Source organism: Ammospiza nelsoni, chromosome 5, assembly GCF_027579445.1.
Source record: "Ammospiza nelsoni isolate bAmmNel1 chromosome 5, bAmmNel1.pri, whole genome shotgun sequence".
Classification (NCBI taxonomy): Eukaryota; Metazoa; Chordata; class Aves; order Passeriformes; family Passerellidae; genus Ammospiza; species Ammospiza nelsoni.
In genome coordinates this window covers 56411976-56430160 of record NC_080637.1, presented here as the reverse complement: position 1 = coordinate 56430160, position 18185 = coordinate 56411976, and the positions used below count along the sequence as shown (strand labels likewise).

General features: G+C 42.7%; 1 protein-coding gene across 2 annotated transcripts in view; it reads right to left on the bottom strand.

Annotated features, from left to right (window-relative positions):
- Positions 1–18185, bottom strand: part of VWF (von Willebrand factor) — a 145972-nt gene that overhangs the window by 88802 nt on the left and 38985 nt on the right. For both annotated transcript variants that reach the window (XM_059471892.1, XM_059471895.1), the window contains exons 7-13: positions 13156–13372; positions 11012–11134; positions 8405–8516; positions 6570–6616; positions 2766–2902; positions 1302–1440; positions 613–713 (exon numbers count right to left, since the gene is read on the bottom strand). In XM_059471892.1, coding sequence (XP_059327875.1) covers positions 613–713; positions 1302–1440; positions 2766–2902; positions 6570–6616; positions 8405–8516; positions 11012–11134; positions 13156–13372 — 876 coding nt within the window. The remainder of the gene's footprint in view (positions 1–612; positions 714–1301; positions 1441–2765; positions 2903–6569; positions 6617–8404; positions 8517–11011; positions 11135–13155; positions 13373–18185) is intronic.

Genomic DNA, 18185 nt, shown 5'->3' with positions numbered 1-18185 from the left:
CCTACTAAAAGGGGGATTCAAAGGCAACAGGGCTGTGGTTACACTTCCTTACAGATAATTTCTTTTAAACTTAGCTCAATTTTTCTACACTTTGCTGTCTCTGCAGCACCAACAAAACCTAATTGTTAATCAAGGCTGACTTAAAATATTCCTCACAGTAGAAGGAGCCCACAACACATCTATGAGCTGATTTCTATTTCCTGGAAAATATGAGTAACTGTGTCTCTGGGTGCCTTTCCTTCCTTTATTTTAAGTCATTCACATCTGTTCGTTTAGACAAGGCAGTCAAAGCAAACAAAAACAAAACTCCAGTTTGGAGGATATCTGCTCAACAAAACACAAAACTGTTCATGGTTAATAACGGCTGTCATTACATACACATCCAAAAAAAAAAGGGGGGGGGGAGAAAAAAGCTACCAAGCTGCTCTAAGATGAAGTGTTTGTTTCTGGAATACAAAAGAACCTGTGTATTACTCTGGGAGTAGCAAAAGAGAAAGGAATTCCTAACATGCAACAAAAAGCAATTTCTGACTTCAGACAAGAAAATCTTTGTACATATTTGGGTGGAACGAGAGAGGGGGCAAACAGGCAGAAAAAAACCAGAAAAACTACCTTCACTAGGAGTTGTCCATGACCATCCCAGTCAATCTGCAGATCATCCCCATAGGTGAGGCGAACTGAACTCCTCACCACACGCTGGACACGGAGAGCACCTGAAGGCAACCACAGGGTGCTAGTGAGCTTTTACAAGATGTAGTGACAGGACAAGAGGGAATGGCTTTACATTGACAGAGAGCAGGTTTAGATTGGATATCAGGAAGAAATTTTTCCCTGTGAGGTTGCTGAGGCCCTGGCACAGGTTGCCCAGAGCAGCTGTGGCTGCCTCATCCCTGGAAGCGGCCAAGGATGGGGCTCAGAGCAACCTGGGATAGTGGAAGGTGTCTTGGCCGAGGAAGGGGGGTTGAACCAGATGATCTTTAAGGTCCAAACCAAATAATTCTGTGATTCCACGATTTCAAGCTTCTGTTGAAAAATAATAATTTCAAAAAAGAATAGACCAACAGTGATTTTCACAAATCTCACAAGTGCAGATGAGCTTAATTCTTCTTATTTTAGAGGAGCCAAGTCAAGATCTGTCTGTTTCATGGAGAGAAGCTGAAATGACAGAGCTTCTAGAAGACACTGCAAGAGAGTTTGGCATTGAAAACACTCTTTGATTAAGCTGGGCTAAGGCATGTCTAAAACCACTACTAAGCAGGAGGCTTTCAGTGGCTGGCCAGAGTCAGCCCATGTGAACACACCTTGCAGTGAAGGGATCTGTATGTCCTGTCCATTCAGTGAAACTCCTCCTCCATGTTTCATTTTAATGATGCTGTTGTCCATATCCCGGATCCGGACAGAAGCTGAGCGAGTGCACACGGCATCAGGATCATCTGCACACTGCAGAGAAGGGAAAATCTGCCTCAAACATCAGGTTTTCACTTTCTTGGTGACTTAGTACCAGAAGGCATTTTGGCATCTAATATGAAAGGTGTTGAGTGTCACACTGGTTTTATAGATCTGGTTTCTGCATCCCACAGACAGCAGGCTGGCAGCCCTCCCTCCATTATCCCACTAATCATGCACCAGGGCTGAGCTCCCCATCTCAGAACTTGGAAAAGGATCTGTGGGTGTTCCACCAGACCCCTGGCAGTGACCAGCCCCAGAGTTGTGGCAGGAGCAGGAAGGACACCTGACCCACTCAGCCTGGGGAAAAAGGCCACTTAGTTCACATTACAAGACTGCTGAGGTGTTTGTTTTCCCGGCTTCGGGATACCTAGATGAGGAACAGGGATTGCAGGGGCCCCAAGTCTCCTCCCTGGTTTCAAAAGGGAAGTTTCAGTGGAAACCTGTCCTGCAGGTTCCCAAGCACTGATGGCTATCAGAGCTCTCTAATGCAGTAGACAGACGCAGATGGTATGGAGAACTGTCACAGCCCATTTCTCCAAAGCCTGCAACTTCCCTGGTGCTGCTGGATACTGATACTGAGCTCCCCTTCCCTCCTGTCAGTCTCCTGTCTCCATTGCAACTCTCCCTGACTTCAGTTCCACTGTCCCTGTCACCTTTCTTCCCCTCTCCTTGCCTCAGGGTCTTTTTCAGTCTCTAGGTTTGTTCACCTTTTCCCAAGAATAACAGGTCGATTTATTTCACAACTGTGTAAACCTCCCTGTGACATCCCCCTTCAGGGTCTCCATCCCTCCCTGCACTGGTCTGGCTCCCTTTCCTGCCTCTCTGCAGCTGCCTCTCAGACATCCATCAGGGGAGGCAGCAAAGAGTCAGGAGCTGCTGTCTGAGTACAAAGAAAAATCACCAGCCAATCTGACTAAATGGGAAACAAAGCAAGGCACTGCTCCGCCAGTGCACCCTGCTTGGTGTCCAAGGAAATGTCCTTTCCCCATAGGCATTAGGGAAGCACGAGCAGCCAGGGTGCCTGGCAAGGAGTGCACCGTCGCCTCTGTTTGTTTGTTCAGCTGGCAAAGAGTGAGGGCCCATTCTCCAAACATCATCGTAAGTCTCCATCCTCAGGCAGGCTCCTGGGAATGGTGGTGAGGAGAAGCAAAACACTTATTAACTAAGGAGAAAGACTGCATCTGTTATTTAAACCATTTATCTCATAGGGAAATTACTTCTATTGGCCTGTGCATCTGCAATTCATGTCATAGTCCCACAGCTCCGCCCGCACTCTCAAGAGCATGCGCAGAGGCACCAGCCGAGGCTGCTGTTACCTGCACCGTCTCGATGATCACAGAGAAGGAATTTCCCACACAATCCTTGGCAAATAAGTACTGGCAAATCCCACTGAAGGTGAAATACTTGTTGTCAAAGCTTTTGAAATGGGACTGGCCGGTGACAGAGCATTCCCCTAGAAAAAGCAAAAAGCCATTAATCATCCCAGTGCCAGATTCAAGCAAAATCCTGCTCAGCCCCCACAAGTCTCTGAGGGGGAAGAGCAGCCCTGGTGGAACAGGTTGTACAAGGCCTGAACTCCACACAGACCAGAAAGCACCAGCAAGATCCTTATCTCACTGTTTATTTCCGTAAGACATTACCAGTAGTAACAGAGGAACCAACAACAGCTGGGGAACACAGAAAAAACCGCAGTCAAGAGCTGAAATTTGTGCCTATGGAAAAACCTATATTCTTTTCTTGGGATGCCTTAAATGCCAATATGTTATTTTAGTATAAAATACTTTATGAGAATGAAGAGCTGGAAGATAATGTCTGTGTGAGTCCTTCCAACGGTAAAATTTATGTTGGACTTTACCCTGAACCATCATATCAACTAACAGAAAGTTAAAAATCATTCTATAGTTACAATAGCTACATCTAAAGTCCTCACAGAATAATGGGAAAGCCTGGCTGGACCATCTTTCTACTAGAAAAAGGAGCTATTTAAACATATCAGCATTTGAAGTTGTTTTGGTAAGTTGTGGCTTTTCACTTCCAGGAAGGCAGTATCCCAGTACCACAGCTGGGATTTAGTGTCGCATCATGCAAACACATGGAAAGGCTCCAACTCCACAGAGCTTGCAAAGAAAATCTTCCATATGAGAAGACCATCACACTTACAGATGATCCCTTGGCAAATAAGGTGGGCAGCCACTTCCTCACCCAGAACAAAATACAAGTGCTGGGCATACATTGGCCATCACCAACCAAAGGTTGGAGAAGGGTTAAATGTTACAAGCTGGCAGGTGAGCTCTATGAGTTATTCTCTCTTCGCTGCCTTTAAGTCCCACAGAAGATCTGTCTAATGAACATCTTGTGGAATTTTCCCTCTTCAGCATATTATTTAGTGTTTACTATCTTAAACCAGCTGATGCTAAAGTACAGATCCTGAGGATTCCCAGCCTTACACAGCTCTGATTCACCCTAAGAGAAGTCCAGCATCTCCTGGATATTTGTCATCCCTTGGAGTTTGATTTTCAGGGCATTCTCTGCAACAAGGAAACGAGGACAGGTTTGAGGCACAGAGAACTGAGGACTGCTATCTAAGACAAGTCCCAGCCTTTGGCACTGCTCCTGAAAGGGAATTTTCTTTTCTGTGGCCAAGTCTTTACTTATGGATCCCTCTATCTACACCATTTGATATAATGCATTCCATGAAATTTCCTGAAACCTTCGCCTTCATAATTATTTCCGTTATGATATCTGCTTGAAAGCCTCTTGGTAGTGCCAGCCAGCTTCAGCTTTGGATTCACCTTATCACCAACTTTAAAGCTGGGCAATTCACTCCCACAATATGAAAGCAATCTTTCCTGACAAAAAAAAAAAAAGTTGATCAAAAGAAAAACAGAACTACTTAAAGTTTATACAAGTAACTACATAAATTTTCTGGACATATGATTTTAGAAATGTTTGTGGTAACTAACCAACAATGAAAATATGCTGCAATATTACTTCAAGTAGAGACAAACACCACAGGTAACAATATAAATTTGGCTACTCTGGGAGGCTTTGCTGCCCTCAGTACAGTTTATAGAGTTTTTAGCAGGCACATGTACAACAGCTGCAGGTATACAACATTCAGTCTTGAACAAGCCTAGTAGAAAACTGATTTAGATATATTGGCAGAAGGTACAAAAATAAGCTGCTTTTCTTTTCCACTTCTGCTCATTTGGGACAGCTTCCCAATTCAGGAAAAGGCTGCAATGCTATATTGCCTCTTGCACAGAGCTGGAGATCAACATCTGTTTGCAAGCCTCAATACCAGATTTATCTTCACTTCTATAATCACTATGAAGAAAATGTGGCTGGAGTTAAGGATAAAAATTTGGCCCACAGAGTATTCATCACAGTCCAGAGAGCAAGGACATTAAAAGCTAGAACCTAAGGAAAAACTGAAGTTACAAAAGCACCTATTTCTTGTTTGTAATCATGCTGCTGCCCATTAGCTAAAAGATGTCATTAATCAGCCTGGGCTGTGTCCTTGAAGCTGTGTTTTAGACAGTGAGATTCTCTGCACTTGAAGAGATCCTTAATGAACAAGCACAGGGGACAGCTCACTAAAAATGTCATTTCCATTTTGAATATTTACATACACCACCCCCCATCCTCTTCCTTAAGTGTTGATACTTTGGGGGAAGTGCTCTTTTGTTCTAAAGCAGGAGGAAAAGGACCATTGATGAGTTAAGCAAGTTTCATGTTACCAAAAAATTACAGACTTTTTTGATAGAACACCCTAAGATTGTTGCGATTTCCCTAACTTGTGAGGGTTGCACAGTCTCATCTCAACAAAAAACCACCAAAGCCCGCAAATCTGCTGTTTTCCTGTCCAGCCATAACCCCAGTCTGCATCTGCAGAGCTGCTGTGGGATCTCAGCACCTCAGGATGGAGGTGCAGAGTGGCCGAGAACACCCTTGGGGGGCTCGGGAGTCCTGGAATGTTGCCAGAAGTGTCTGGTGGCAGGGCTTTGATCCTACACAGGAGACGACACCTGTATGAGGACTGGGAGGATTTCACTGGGGTAAATGGTGAAGGTATAAGTTAATTAGAGTGTAAAACACAGGGTTTAGGATTTTGGTACAGGGGGGTCTAAAGAAGTAAGATGGAGGAATTGGGGTGTGTCCTGTTCTTCTTCTTCTTCTTCTTCTTGGCCTCCATCTTCTGTGGTGATGGTGGCACTTTGGGATTGGTTATTACTAGAAGTGCACCAGTTAATAAGGGTAGAAGGTATTGGGGAAAAATGATAAATATTGTACACGTAACTTCGGGTATAAAGATAAGTGACCGCCCCAGGGGCTTGCAGAGTGTGCCCATGGCTGACTTGCTGTGCAGACCTCTGTCGGGCTGAAAGAAAATCTTTTAGATAAACAATTAATAAACACCGAGACCGAGACAAGATCAGAAGTCTCTCCTCGTCCTTTGAAGCGCCGGGCTCTTCAAGGCCATCCCTGGGCCTTTCCAGGCCACCTAAACAGCCTAAACAGCGCAGAAAACTTACAAGTGGCGTCCCTGAGCTATCTCTGGGCATAAATCAGCAAAGAGAAACATGGAAATCTACAAGTGGCGTCCCTGAGATATCTCCGGTCATAAATCAGCAAAGAGAAACATGAAAATCTGCAAGCTGCCTCTCCAATCTGCCAGCACCCATGGAAGGCAGGGCAGCCACTTTCTCCCTGGGACTGTGCCTCCTTCACCCACAACATGACCATGAGGGAATTGTCATGGTCAATAAAGTACAATGAGAAATTGTACGTGGTCAAAGAAAGCCAGGAATGTTCCTCTACCTGCAAGCCAATCCTCTGAACATACAGACACTTATAACTGGCAAACTAAGTAATCAAAGCAGGAACCGGCCTTCCCACCAAACAGGATTTTTCATTGCTACACATAAACCACACAGAGCAATGTCTGACTTGTCTCAGGAGAAGAACTTAAAAGTAGGATCCCAATTGTACTGGATCAAGCAAGGAAGAACAAAGATTTGGTTTTTGAGTAAAAAAAAAAATACCTAAGTGGGGCATGAGTGGGAGGGACGTAGGCAAGGCTTATTTGTCAAAACCTGAAAAGAGTGAAGCCAACATACCTGGGCATTCCCCATTGCTGCAGATCCACATGCCACGTCGACAAATGCTAGGAAAGAGATAGTAGCAAGTTAATTAAGAGTACATGAATATAAATCTTCTGTTGCACATTTTTCCCAAAAAACTGAAAATGGTCATCTGTCCTAGGGAAGTTAGATCAGTCCCCAACATTCCTTACATCTCCCATAACTTCATTTCTTAATGTAGTCATCCCTTCTTCTCATCATATGACAGCAACTGCTGATAATATGAATAGGTATGGTGGCAGAACTCACGGATTTCTGGGTTTCCCTGTCAAAGCTCTGTGTTTAATGGAATTTTCATCTATATTCCACTAATGTGGAATGAGTTCAATGCAGTTCTCAAGGTGTATCTATCAATACAACAGAATCACAGGGGTAAAAATGTTTGAAGGGACTTCTAGGAAAATAATTTACTACAATCCCCAACTCTGAGAAAGCAATGTCAAAGCTAGATTAGGTGGGTGAGGACCTTGCCCATTTGAGTTTAGAAATATCCAAGATGAGGTCCCACAGCCTCACTGAGCAGCTGTCCCAGTGCAGCACTGGAGAAGGGAGAAGAAGTTTTTTTGTGTCAAAACAGAATTTCTTTTTCAGCTTGTGTCCATTGCTTCACAACGTTTTGCTGTTTGCCTCTGAGAAGAGTTCGACCCCATCCTCTTCACAGCCCATCTTTATTAGGCAATGAAAATTGCCTCACTAGCCCTTAAACAAATCTATTCCCCTTTACTACTTCTTGCATCAAACTCCCCTGCTGTGATCAACTCCAGTGTCTTCCACAACCCCCTCTGCACTCTTTGTTTCAAGAGCTACTATATTCTTCTCATTCCTTTAATTATCCCAGCCCCTGAAAACCATTTGTGGGGAGGCAGATTATTGAGGATGTTAAATGCAGAGTCAACGGAATGACGTTCTCCACAGAAGCATCAAGTTAGAAAAATAGGAAGCAGTAACAAAACACAAGCAATAAAAAACCCAGCCTGTCAGGATACAGTCATCTCCCAAGAGCACTAAGGCTGAACAATGTGGTCAAGCTCAAAGCTGCAGAGGACTGCACGGAAAAAGATAAAATGCTAATGTCATGGTTATGGCTTGTGTTCTGGGACATGTGGTGCAGGTAATGAATAGCTGCTGATTAACAGGGATGATGCACAGACCACCTTTCTTCTGCATGTCATGGCCTTCATTGAGTACTCCTCCTTCTGTGCTCCAATTGGAAACTTCTGAGTAAACAGTTGTCCAAACTCCTTGCACAAATATGTCCACACTGAACACAAAACCAGATCAGGAATATGCGACTAATTCCTCTTCCTTTCTTTAAAGTGCTGTTTTTCCCCTCCAGTCGGGTACTCAGGAGTGAAAGAAAAATTGTGGGCCATGCTAGGAAGACTCATTAGTCCTGTAACAATTTCTAAGGACGTGCCTTAGGCTAACTCCTCTTGGAAAGAAATGGGGTTTAGAGGTTAAATACACTTAGGAAGTCAAAACAAAGACACCACCGCTGATACTATCCAGACATGGGAACCTGCTGGTCTCTCTTATCCACAGGAAACAGGTAGTTCTCTGCTCTTTGAAGGAGTGACCTTCATGTTGTTCTATCAGATCAAATCTCCCTTTAAAAACAGAGCTGATTTTGCCTTTGTGAACAGCTCACTTCTTGGAAGGGGCTAGGAATTCCAGTAAGAGAGCAAGCCCTTTGCCAGTGAAAGGAAATTTTTTAAAGGTAGAGAGATTTCTAGAAAGGTAATGCAAAGCAGTCACTGACCGGTGTGCAGTACTTATCTACAGCAACCACACCAGAGCAGCAAAGGGTTTACCATGAGTTGCAGTCCTGGGAGATGGTGAAGCCAGGAGGATAATGTTTTCCAGAGTGGATGCAGGAGCAGTCAGAGCTTTCAATGCAGTGGTCACCATCAAGGAGCAGCCCTTCTGGATAAGTCAGACACCCATATCACACACACAGGGACAGAAACATAAATACAATTAGATTTTGTTGTTCTTCATAGACTTCGCCAAGACTTCATATGCATTATTATCCATACTTAGTCATAGACAGCAATAAAAAGGAATGAGGCTTGCCAAAAAGCCTCACAAGGGCAGGTGTCTGCTTCCCTTCTGGTGCTGCCTCTCCCTCAGACATGCTGAACAAAGCATTCCTGGTGCTCCCAGAAAAGCTCCTTGCTTAGCACATCTGCAGGTCCAGAACACATGTTGGGACATAGACAAATTAAACACAAGGAGCACAATCAAAGTTGATAAAAGTTGGCCTGGGACTTGACTGTTGGAAAAACCATGAACTTCACTGGCTGCAGTAAAGGGTGTCCACAGAAGGTCCTGTATTCGTCATAAGAGAATCAAAGATGAGGCAAAGTGAGAAATGAAGAAACAAATTTGGACACCATTTAAGTCTAGCAAAGACTTAAGAAAGTCTCAGACTCTTAGCAGAGTCTGAGAGAAAGAAGCCACTTCTGAACATCTGCAGAGGCAAAAAGCAAAAGGGCCAGCTTCCCAACTTGAGGGGGGGGAGCTGCTGAGGTTTCTATATTACACAGCTATAATTACCTATGGAGAGAGCTCTTTGTACTCTAACGATAAACAGAGGCACAAAGGAGTTACAAGGTTATTCTAAGGTAGAAACTTGTCCTTGCTTCTATTGCTAGTTTATAGTGCTTTCTATTCAACCCCTATATTGAGAGAGAGTTGATATTCTGCCATTTTCAAAAGAGCTGCTGTGGCAAAACATTTGTTTTCTTGAACACCCCTGTGCCTTTTCTTTGAGTGACTCCTTCCAATTGCCTGCAGAGATTTTGGCTCCTTTCCCTGGCAGCAGCAGTCATCACTGATCCCAAGACCCAGATAAGTCTCCTTTCTCCTGTTCTTCCTATAGAGCTGCCTGGAAAGATCTTGGCTGTTGAGAAAATCCTTCCAGTGAGAGAGAATCACAACAAGATCTGAGCATTTAAGAGTGCTGTGGCTCTCCAGAGAACACAAGGAAAACAGAATGCCTGTTTTTTTTCCTGGCAAGAGTAATTTCATTTACAGCAATTAATGTAACCATGAGGGACATTTAACAGAGGGGAAAAATAAAAAAATAAGGAAGACATTTGTCAAAGATACTTCAGATCCTGTTTGCCCTTGGAGCACTGGAGGGAAGCTAAGTGAAGGTAGAATCTTCATCAAAAATCCCTCTAGTCATCTGTCAGATCCTCCTGGTTTTCTATGAAACTCCAGTAAAAGTTTTGAACTGCTGATTGTTATTCTCATGCCTTTCATCCTTTCTGTGGAGTTCCTGCTTCTCCGCCTCTCAGAGAGAGAGTTTCTCTCTCCTTAGACCTTTGCCATGCTGAACAGACCAGTGCATCTACCAAAGGAAAAGTACAGCAAGAGCCCTTGTGCAGCCGGAGGATTAATTAAGCTCCTTCAGCTTTCTCCAACACTTCCAGGACTGCACAAATACATTAGCTGGATCCTTCACAAATACAGTAGCTGGATCCTTCACAACAAAATAATCTCCAGAGTCTGGTTACATCACCTGTCACCTTTGCAGGTCCTGCCACACTTCTGAACCTCCAGCAAGGAAGAGACTGGCAGCTGAATGGGAAACTACCAAATTCCTCAAACGAGGCTGACATTGTTATTATTGCCTTGTTTTGGAAAGCAAAGCTCTGCAAACCTCTGTCACACCTGGCATCTTGTACAAGGCGACACTAAACACCTGTGTGCATTTACAAAGCCCAGACAGGCTGAAATGCAGAGATAGTCCTATTCAAACCAAACAAAGCACCCAGTGAACAACAACAAAAAAAAAAAAAAAAAAAAAAAACCAAACCAGCTAGAAATGGAAGCATATGGAGCTTTGGAGCCAGGAACGAAGCTCTCCTCCTGCAGTTGTTTTAAGTACAACAGACAGAAATAGAAAATTGGTGTAGCTGGGCTGCTCCCTTTAATCCAATCAAATCTCCTACATGGAAGATTCAATAATAAATTAAATTATTCACTTAAATCATGAAGAACTTTGAATTTGCAGTCCAAGCTCTACATGTACTGTTTTTCTGCAAGAAATTCCTTCAGTGCATTCTCTGCCATTTCTTCCCCTAACTGTATTTGCCTCTAACCCAAGCAATTCAGGAGTACATCAAAGGCAAGCAGTCTCTCACCAAGAAATAAAGGCAATCTTGGAATATTAGTTGGTACTGATTTTCACAGAAACATTTATTTTTTAGTTGGCCAGGAAAAATGGCCCTTTCATGGAGTGAGCATACAGGCGCTACAGAAACTGGATTATTCTAGGGCATAGTCCCAGAAAAAAAGAAGTGTTTCTGATTTCAGGAAAAGTTAAGGGAAGACACAGCTTTCTTTCTTCTAATAAAATAGTAGCTTGACTGCCAAATTTTTCTCTGTAAATAACCCAGTAAATAAATTACCAGGGCAGCTGCAGCCATCAACACATTGTCCATGACACACTTCATTGATATTCAGACTCTGGCAGGTTTTGGCACATGGGGATACACACTCCTTATATTCCATGCCAACTGGACACCTTGGCCCTGAAACAATTAAAAGAAATTAGAAATGCAAATTCCTCAGTAACTATTAAACCAACAAATCCTTTCATTATCAAGGGCTGAACTACAGAGACAAAAAAAGTCATGTCAGCTTCCAAATGATTATTTCTTTTTTAGAAGCAGAACATTTTAGAAATATTTGATTCTCAATTTGCTGCAATATCATCTGTCAGGTAGCATAGTAAATACTCAGAGGTTAAAGCCAATTTGCTTTCTAATAAATTGAGTCTTAATAACTAAACCCAAGTGCATTAAGAATAATAAACCCAGGGAGAAGTTTTGCAATAATATCTAAGCAATTTGGACAGACGTGGTTGTTTTGCACCTTTAAGCCATGCACTTACTCCACTCATTTGTGAAATTACCCTGTTTGGTGTTTCCAGGGAGAACCAGGAGACAGTTAAAACTCTGAAATCCCATCCTCCTTCTTCCAGAGAACCACCAGTTCAGGATAACACCCATGCCTGGTATCTCCACTGCTGCCATTATCTAGGCCAGGCCACTACGCAAACACATTATTACAGGCATTCCTTCTCTTCAATGCATACACGCACCATGTCCTACAATTCTGCAGGGGCATGAAGTGGCAAGAAAAAGTTGGAGATTGCCCTTTCCAAACCAATCCTCTGCTGAAGTGGTGGGAGGGTAACGAAGGAGTGATCTTGCCCTGGATGCCCTGGGCTTGGGCACCAACTGACACTTGCACAGTGTGCCCAGCACTAGAGCCCTTCCCACACAGCAGAGTATTCCATACCTCCATCATCATCACCATCTCCTGAGAAAGCACCATAGCACAGATGAAGGGTGATAGAAAATTAAGCTCCCGCTGTGGCAGTTGGACACTTCCCTCTTTCCTGACTCAGAGGAAAAAAACCAAACTGAAGCTCATGAATTCAAGGGTTAGAAATGAGCTCCAAAGCTCCTGGGATTATAGAAAGGCTCATTTCACTTGTGGCTTTTAATCAGACTTACAAAGAGCCCCAGCAAAAATGGGTTACCTGGCTTACACTCTGAACAAGGAGATGAGCTTTTATGTCCCAATGGAAAGGTAATAAATTACTGCTAGAACTCAGACTGTACAATTCCTAGAACAAGTGGCTGGCAGCATCTTGCTGCCCTAACCACAGTCTGAAGGCACAGATTTCTTCAGTGGCCAATAGCAGAATATCTTTACCAGAGAACAAAGTGTTATCAGTACAAATCAGACAGTTTACCCCATGTAGTCAATTTACACAAACATCCCAAGGAAAATGTCCTTTCTCATAACAAAAAAACATGAGAAAAAGCACTGAGAACATGATATTAGTAGATTGTTAAAATTATTTATTTAATTAGCTCTATTAAACCACAGTTCTCAGCAGTAGGTGGAAACATGACTTTTCCTCTATAAATACAATCCATCTCAGTCAGTCTATGCACTTCCCTGTTGCAAAACCTCAGCACAGATGCAATCAGGACCTCTGAACTCAGCAATATTGGGCTAATAAAGGTAGCAGTTCAAGATGCAATCAGGATCACTAAACTAGACAAAAATTAGATTAGAAAAGGCAACATCTCAATTTCAAGGCAATTGATTCAAGTAAATAAAGGGTAAAACAATTGTCTTTATGCAAAAATGTTAGAGTGCATTTCACAAAGATGCTGACTTAAAATACAGGCTGGAAAATGTCATACATCTGAACCATATGTAAAATAGCATCTAAACATCCTAGTCTATATGTTTGTGTATCAAATAAGTCTTCACTGACTGTGTACACTGTGGTGGGACATGTAACAGTTCAGGATCTTCTTTATAAACTGTTCAAAAAATATTGCATTAGGGACAAGAACTAGAAAAAGATGGGTGATGGAGAGCTGAAAGGGGGAAGTGAGCAAAGGCACTTCCTATAAATGAACCAACCTCCTAAAATACACCAGCTGCTTTTAGCTGCAGGACAAAAATCTGCAAGACAGGCACAATCCTATTGGGGATGAGCAGCCTAGGAATAAATCTGCCAGCTTACTGCACGAGCTCTCTTCAGGCCACCCCTCCAAAATGACTCCTTCGTGAGCGCAGCTCCTGGCATACTCTAGGAAGGCAGGGCAGTGACAGTCCATGCCCTGGGGACAGGCACAGATGTCTCTTTCACAGAGGCTGATGTACGGCTCAGGATCCACTCGATGGTGGCACCGGGAGAAGGTCAGCGATGTGCTCAGCAGCTGGCAGGTTTCCAGGATGCCCTGTGCAAGAAGTGAGGAGCAAAGGGACAGAGAGAGAGAAAAGGGGACAAACTTACTTCCTTTAGTCTCAGGAAGATGGGAAAACTCAACTTTTCCAAACACATCGTCACCACTGTTGTTAACAACATCACAGCTCTTATTTAAGAGCGAGCTCTACCCATTTATTCACTACATGCATGGATACATTAATATACTGATTATTATAAAATGGAGCATCACATAAGGGATGTTTCACACAGAAACACATCAGTCAGTCAGTCAGTCAGTCAGTCAGCAAAAGGATAGAGGCATTCTACTTCCTTTGGCTTCCCAGAAAAGAACTGGATTGTGCCTGGATTCCCAGGAAAGTCACACAGCAACAGAGGGGAACTTAGGTAGGAAGAAAAACAACCAGACAGTCTTTTGGATAACAAGTGGCCAGAGCAGGTGCCAGAAGGAAAAATTGAGTCTGACTGCAATCCCAGGAATGAAATTTGTTTTCCGCTTCTGGCCACACATTCCCATTGCTCCTGCTGGCTTGTCCAAAGCTCAACAGGTCAATTTAGCTCAGATAAATAGGAGAACAATAGCCCAGGGAAGAAAAGCAATTTGTTCTGCTCTTCTCCTGAGTTAAATCAGCATGGTGAGAGCCAGTGTGAGGGAAGGACAGCACAGGGAGATAGGAGAAGGTATCGAGACCTCTTCTTTCAGACAGCAGAAACCTGAGAGGAAACTTAACTGTATGTAGAACAAAACCTAAGGAAAATGTGGAGTATAAATAAATTCTCCAGGGGAGGCTCCCACATAAACTCTTTTGTGCACATTATGTCACAGTTCAATGAGTCTGAGGTCCTCAGCGCAACTTTCTGAAAGGATGGCACTGAGTTTAGCTAAGTGAGAAAACAATTTTCTGATACAACTCCAGCACAACAACGAGTTGGAACATAACTTTCTTCTACTTATTTGTCAGTGTTTTATGTAAGCAAATGTAAACCATAGTGTATTTTTTAGGTGTTATACTCAGTGGTTAGAGGGGAGGGCATATTCTTCATAGTGGTTCACAGTTACAATTCATTACTTCTAAAAAACTTAACATGTACCTGAGGTGACAGCACATACAAGCTGCTGTGTAAAAAAAAATTAATATTAATTAAAAAGCATCTCATTTTCTGGGAGATGAAAAATGTAGATTAAAAAAACCCAAAATAAAAAAATCAAGATGTTTTCTCTGAATGGTAGCTATGGTGCCTGTATAGGAAAACTGCTGAATAGAAAATACCTTTTTATTTTGTCTAAAGGGTGTTTTGTTCAGGTGATCAACTCAAGCTAGTACATGTCTGAGCCTAGACAGAATTTCTTGCTTACAAAAATAAACCAACCAGAAATGTCACCTCTGTTGGGAATGTATTCCAAGTTTAGCAAAGGACTCAGGGAACAACCACATGTGCAAAGAAGTTTTGAGCTTTCTGAGAAAGGACTCAGGGAACTTAAAACATGAGAGCTGGACATGGTGAAAATCAGAAATTCAGCTCCAGCCTCGGATAATTCTGATCCCCAGACAGCACCCACCATGTTGAACCAGATGGGAAAAAAAAAAGACACTAGAAGCAGGGGGGAGCAGGAACTACATAAATGGTGGTTGGTGCTGCTCTAAGACTCACAGTACAGAAGACAAGTACAGAAGAGCTGAAAAGATGCCCTAAGGGTGGAAGTAACAACAACAGAAGCAGCCAAGAAAGCTATTAAAGCAGGGCTTGGAGATGAAACTGATAAAATCAAAAGTGAGCTCAGAGCCATTCAGAGGATGAGCAGTACAGCAACTCCTGGATCAAAGCCTTTTTCCAGATAGTATCAAGTGCAGTAGAAAACCAGTATATGCAACAATCCTGTTTAGGGGCTGAGCTAGTGAAGTTTCTCAAGGTAATACAACTCAAACAGCAAAACTCAGACTGTATATTCCACTAAAAGGAACATTTTAGATGGAAAAGTGACTTAAAAAACAAAGGAGATTACACACCAAAAAAAACTAACCCATTTTTCTTTTCCTCTAGTTCTTTGGTCTTGGATTTGTTCACTAACAGCATAGCTAAAGGCTATGCTGAGCTCCAGCTGATTATCTAGAAACCAAGTAATATATGTTGAAAAGCAATAAACAATTCCTTTTCTCTGTGTAAAGGTTTTCTTGCCATTCAAATTTCATCAGGTTTTCCAGTGACTTTAGGCAAAAAGTTATAGCTGGAATTTTCCCATTTTTCAGACATATCTCAATTATCACGACAAATAAGCTGAAATATGGGTAAATCCGAATAGATACAAAACCAAAACATTTCCCCATGAGGGTGGTCAAAAACAGGGTATGTAACCATCACCCTGGAGATAGTCAAAATGTGAGTGGACAAGGACCTGAGCAGCCTTACCTAGGATGGCCCTGTTGGAACCAGGGAATTGGACTCAATGACCCCTTCCAACTCTAACCATTCTGCAAATCATTTTTATTTTCATTCCTTCCTTTCTTTAAAACTCACTGGCCAGGCTGGACTAAGAGAGGTCCTTATTCTTTAGTTTAGAGGACAGTGTATTAGATATTTGGCACCCTCAGCCACTGCTGTAACATTCCTGCTCATGGAAGCTACTCTACACAAACCCACCAGACTGGAGAGTGAAGCCTCAGGCTGAAACACTGCTTAGGGTACAGGTGGCTGCAAGATTAAAATTAGCAGGACTGACTGCAGTATCTGAAATGCAGGTGAAGGTTGTAAAATTTCTCCCTTCCCTTCTGCACTAGTCCTGTTTCTTTAAATAGGTTGGCAGGGTCCTGGCACTGGCAACCCTCAGTAACCACAAAACTTGCTGACCTTCCTTCTGTCCCAGGCCCACCACACAGAGCTGGAGGTGGAATTTTGTACATTCTTCCCATTTCTGTAGCATTTCCTTCTGCTGCTGCATGAACTGCATTTGTCCACTGCTTAACAATTACCATTAAAGAGAGAACCTAATTAATAACAGAAAAAATCAAAGACACCCTCTTGTTCCCAGGAATTTAAACCCAATGGTATGCGATACACATATGGATTCTCCAGAACACTCAGGAAGGGAATATTTTGGTGTCATTAACTGGGTATAGTTTTTCAGAAAATATATCTCATGGAGAAAGATTTAGCCTCCCACATTTTCACATTAAAAGCATCCAAAGCCATAGTATGTTTAATACACCAAACACTGGCTGTATGTTTGAGCAGACTAGGTAAAAACTGAAAGAAATCACTTCCCTTGAATGCTGATTATTCTGATGAAGAAAAATGAGATTTTAGATATATTGGGCCTCATTTTCACCCATTTAGTATATTATTATATTGTATAGAATGATTTGGGTTGGAAGGGACATTAAAGATCCTCTTGTCCAATCCCCTGCCATGGGCAGGAACATCCTTCACTAGACCAGGTTGCTCCAAGCTCCATCTAACCTGGCCTTGAACACATCCAGGGACAGGGCTGGACCTCTGGACCTTTGCTGGACCTGCCTCTGACCTCAGCCATGATGAATTATGTTCCAAAGCTGAATATTTCTACTTGTTTTCAGATCTGGGAATAATGCTATTTCTTTATTAATATGGAAGTATTCCATGGGATAATGGGGGACCTGTTTTTTACCAACTGCAGTAAGAGCTGAATTTCAGCAAAAGCAGAAATTACATTAATTTTAATTTCAATAATTTTCACATCTAACATACAAGAGGTATCATTTCCTAATTAGAGAAGCAAAAAGGGAATAATACAGCGACCTCTGGCCACCACACACCATTTCTATTAGAGGTGAAATCTACAAAATAAAGGTAATGTATAAGAACACCATAATCAATTGCAATGCTTTAAACCATACACATTTTTGTTTCCAAAGCTGCCTTGTTGCCATCCTTTTCCAGATCACCCATTTATACTTTCAGATCCACGTAACCCATGCTGTTGGTCATCTTAGAGCCTGTTAAATTGCAGTACTTTGTTGAACAGCCTAAACCACTAAAAAAAGATCAGACAATACAGTGAGGCTCCTTTTGGGTAACTAAACATCAGCTGCAGAGGGCAGGGCATGGTAGGAAGGCTTTCTTCCTCCCTCCAACACTGCCCAGTTTGGAATGGTCTCTGGTCCTGAGGCAAGGCAGCCAATCACACAAAGTGTGTGTGTGTTTTAGAGGTGGAGGGCAGGGAAAGGCCCTGGCAACAGTGGGATAAGAGTGTGAGGTGGTTCAAGACTTCTCAGCTGACACACAGAGCTGTGTCAGCTCTGAGACAAAACAGAAAGAAGACAGAAACTTCCAAACAAGACAACAAGACAGAAACTTCCAAAAAATATTTAACATTTTTAAGATTTAAAGATAAAGGAACAGCATGGCTTTCTGTTTAGGTTTAAAGAATCATGATTCCACTGCACAGAATCATACAATGGTTTGGGTTAGAAGCGATGTTAAAGATCATCTCATTCCAAGGCCCCTGCCATGGGCAGGGACACCTTCCACTATCCCAGGTTGCTCAGAGCTCCATACAACTTGGCCTGGAACACTGCCATGGATGGGGCAGCCACAGCTTCTCTGGGCAACTTTTGCTAGTGCCTCACCACCCTCACAGCAAAGAATTTCTTCTTAATATCCAATCTAAACCTGCTCTCTGCAAGTGTGAATCCATTTCCCTTCATACTGTCATTACAATTCCTGCTGAAAGAAGCCAGAAGCCATCTCTCCAATGATGCTATTGGCCAGGGAGGGGGGAAACAGAGAGGGTAAAGAAAACCAGAGACCCACCCAGTGTGGGGGCACTGGGGTGGGAGGAGTGCCTTGAA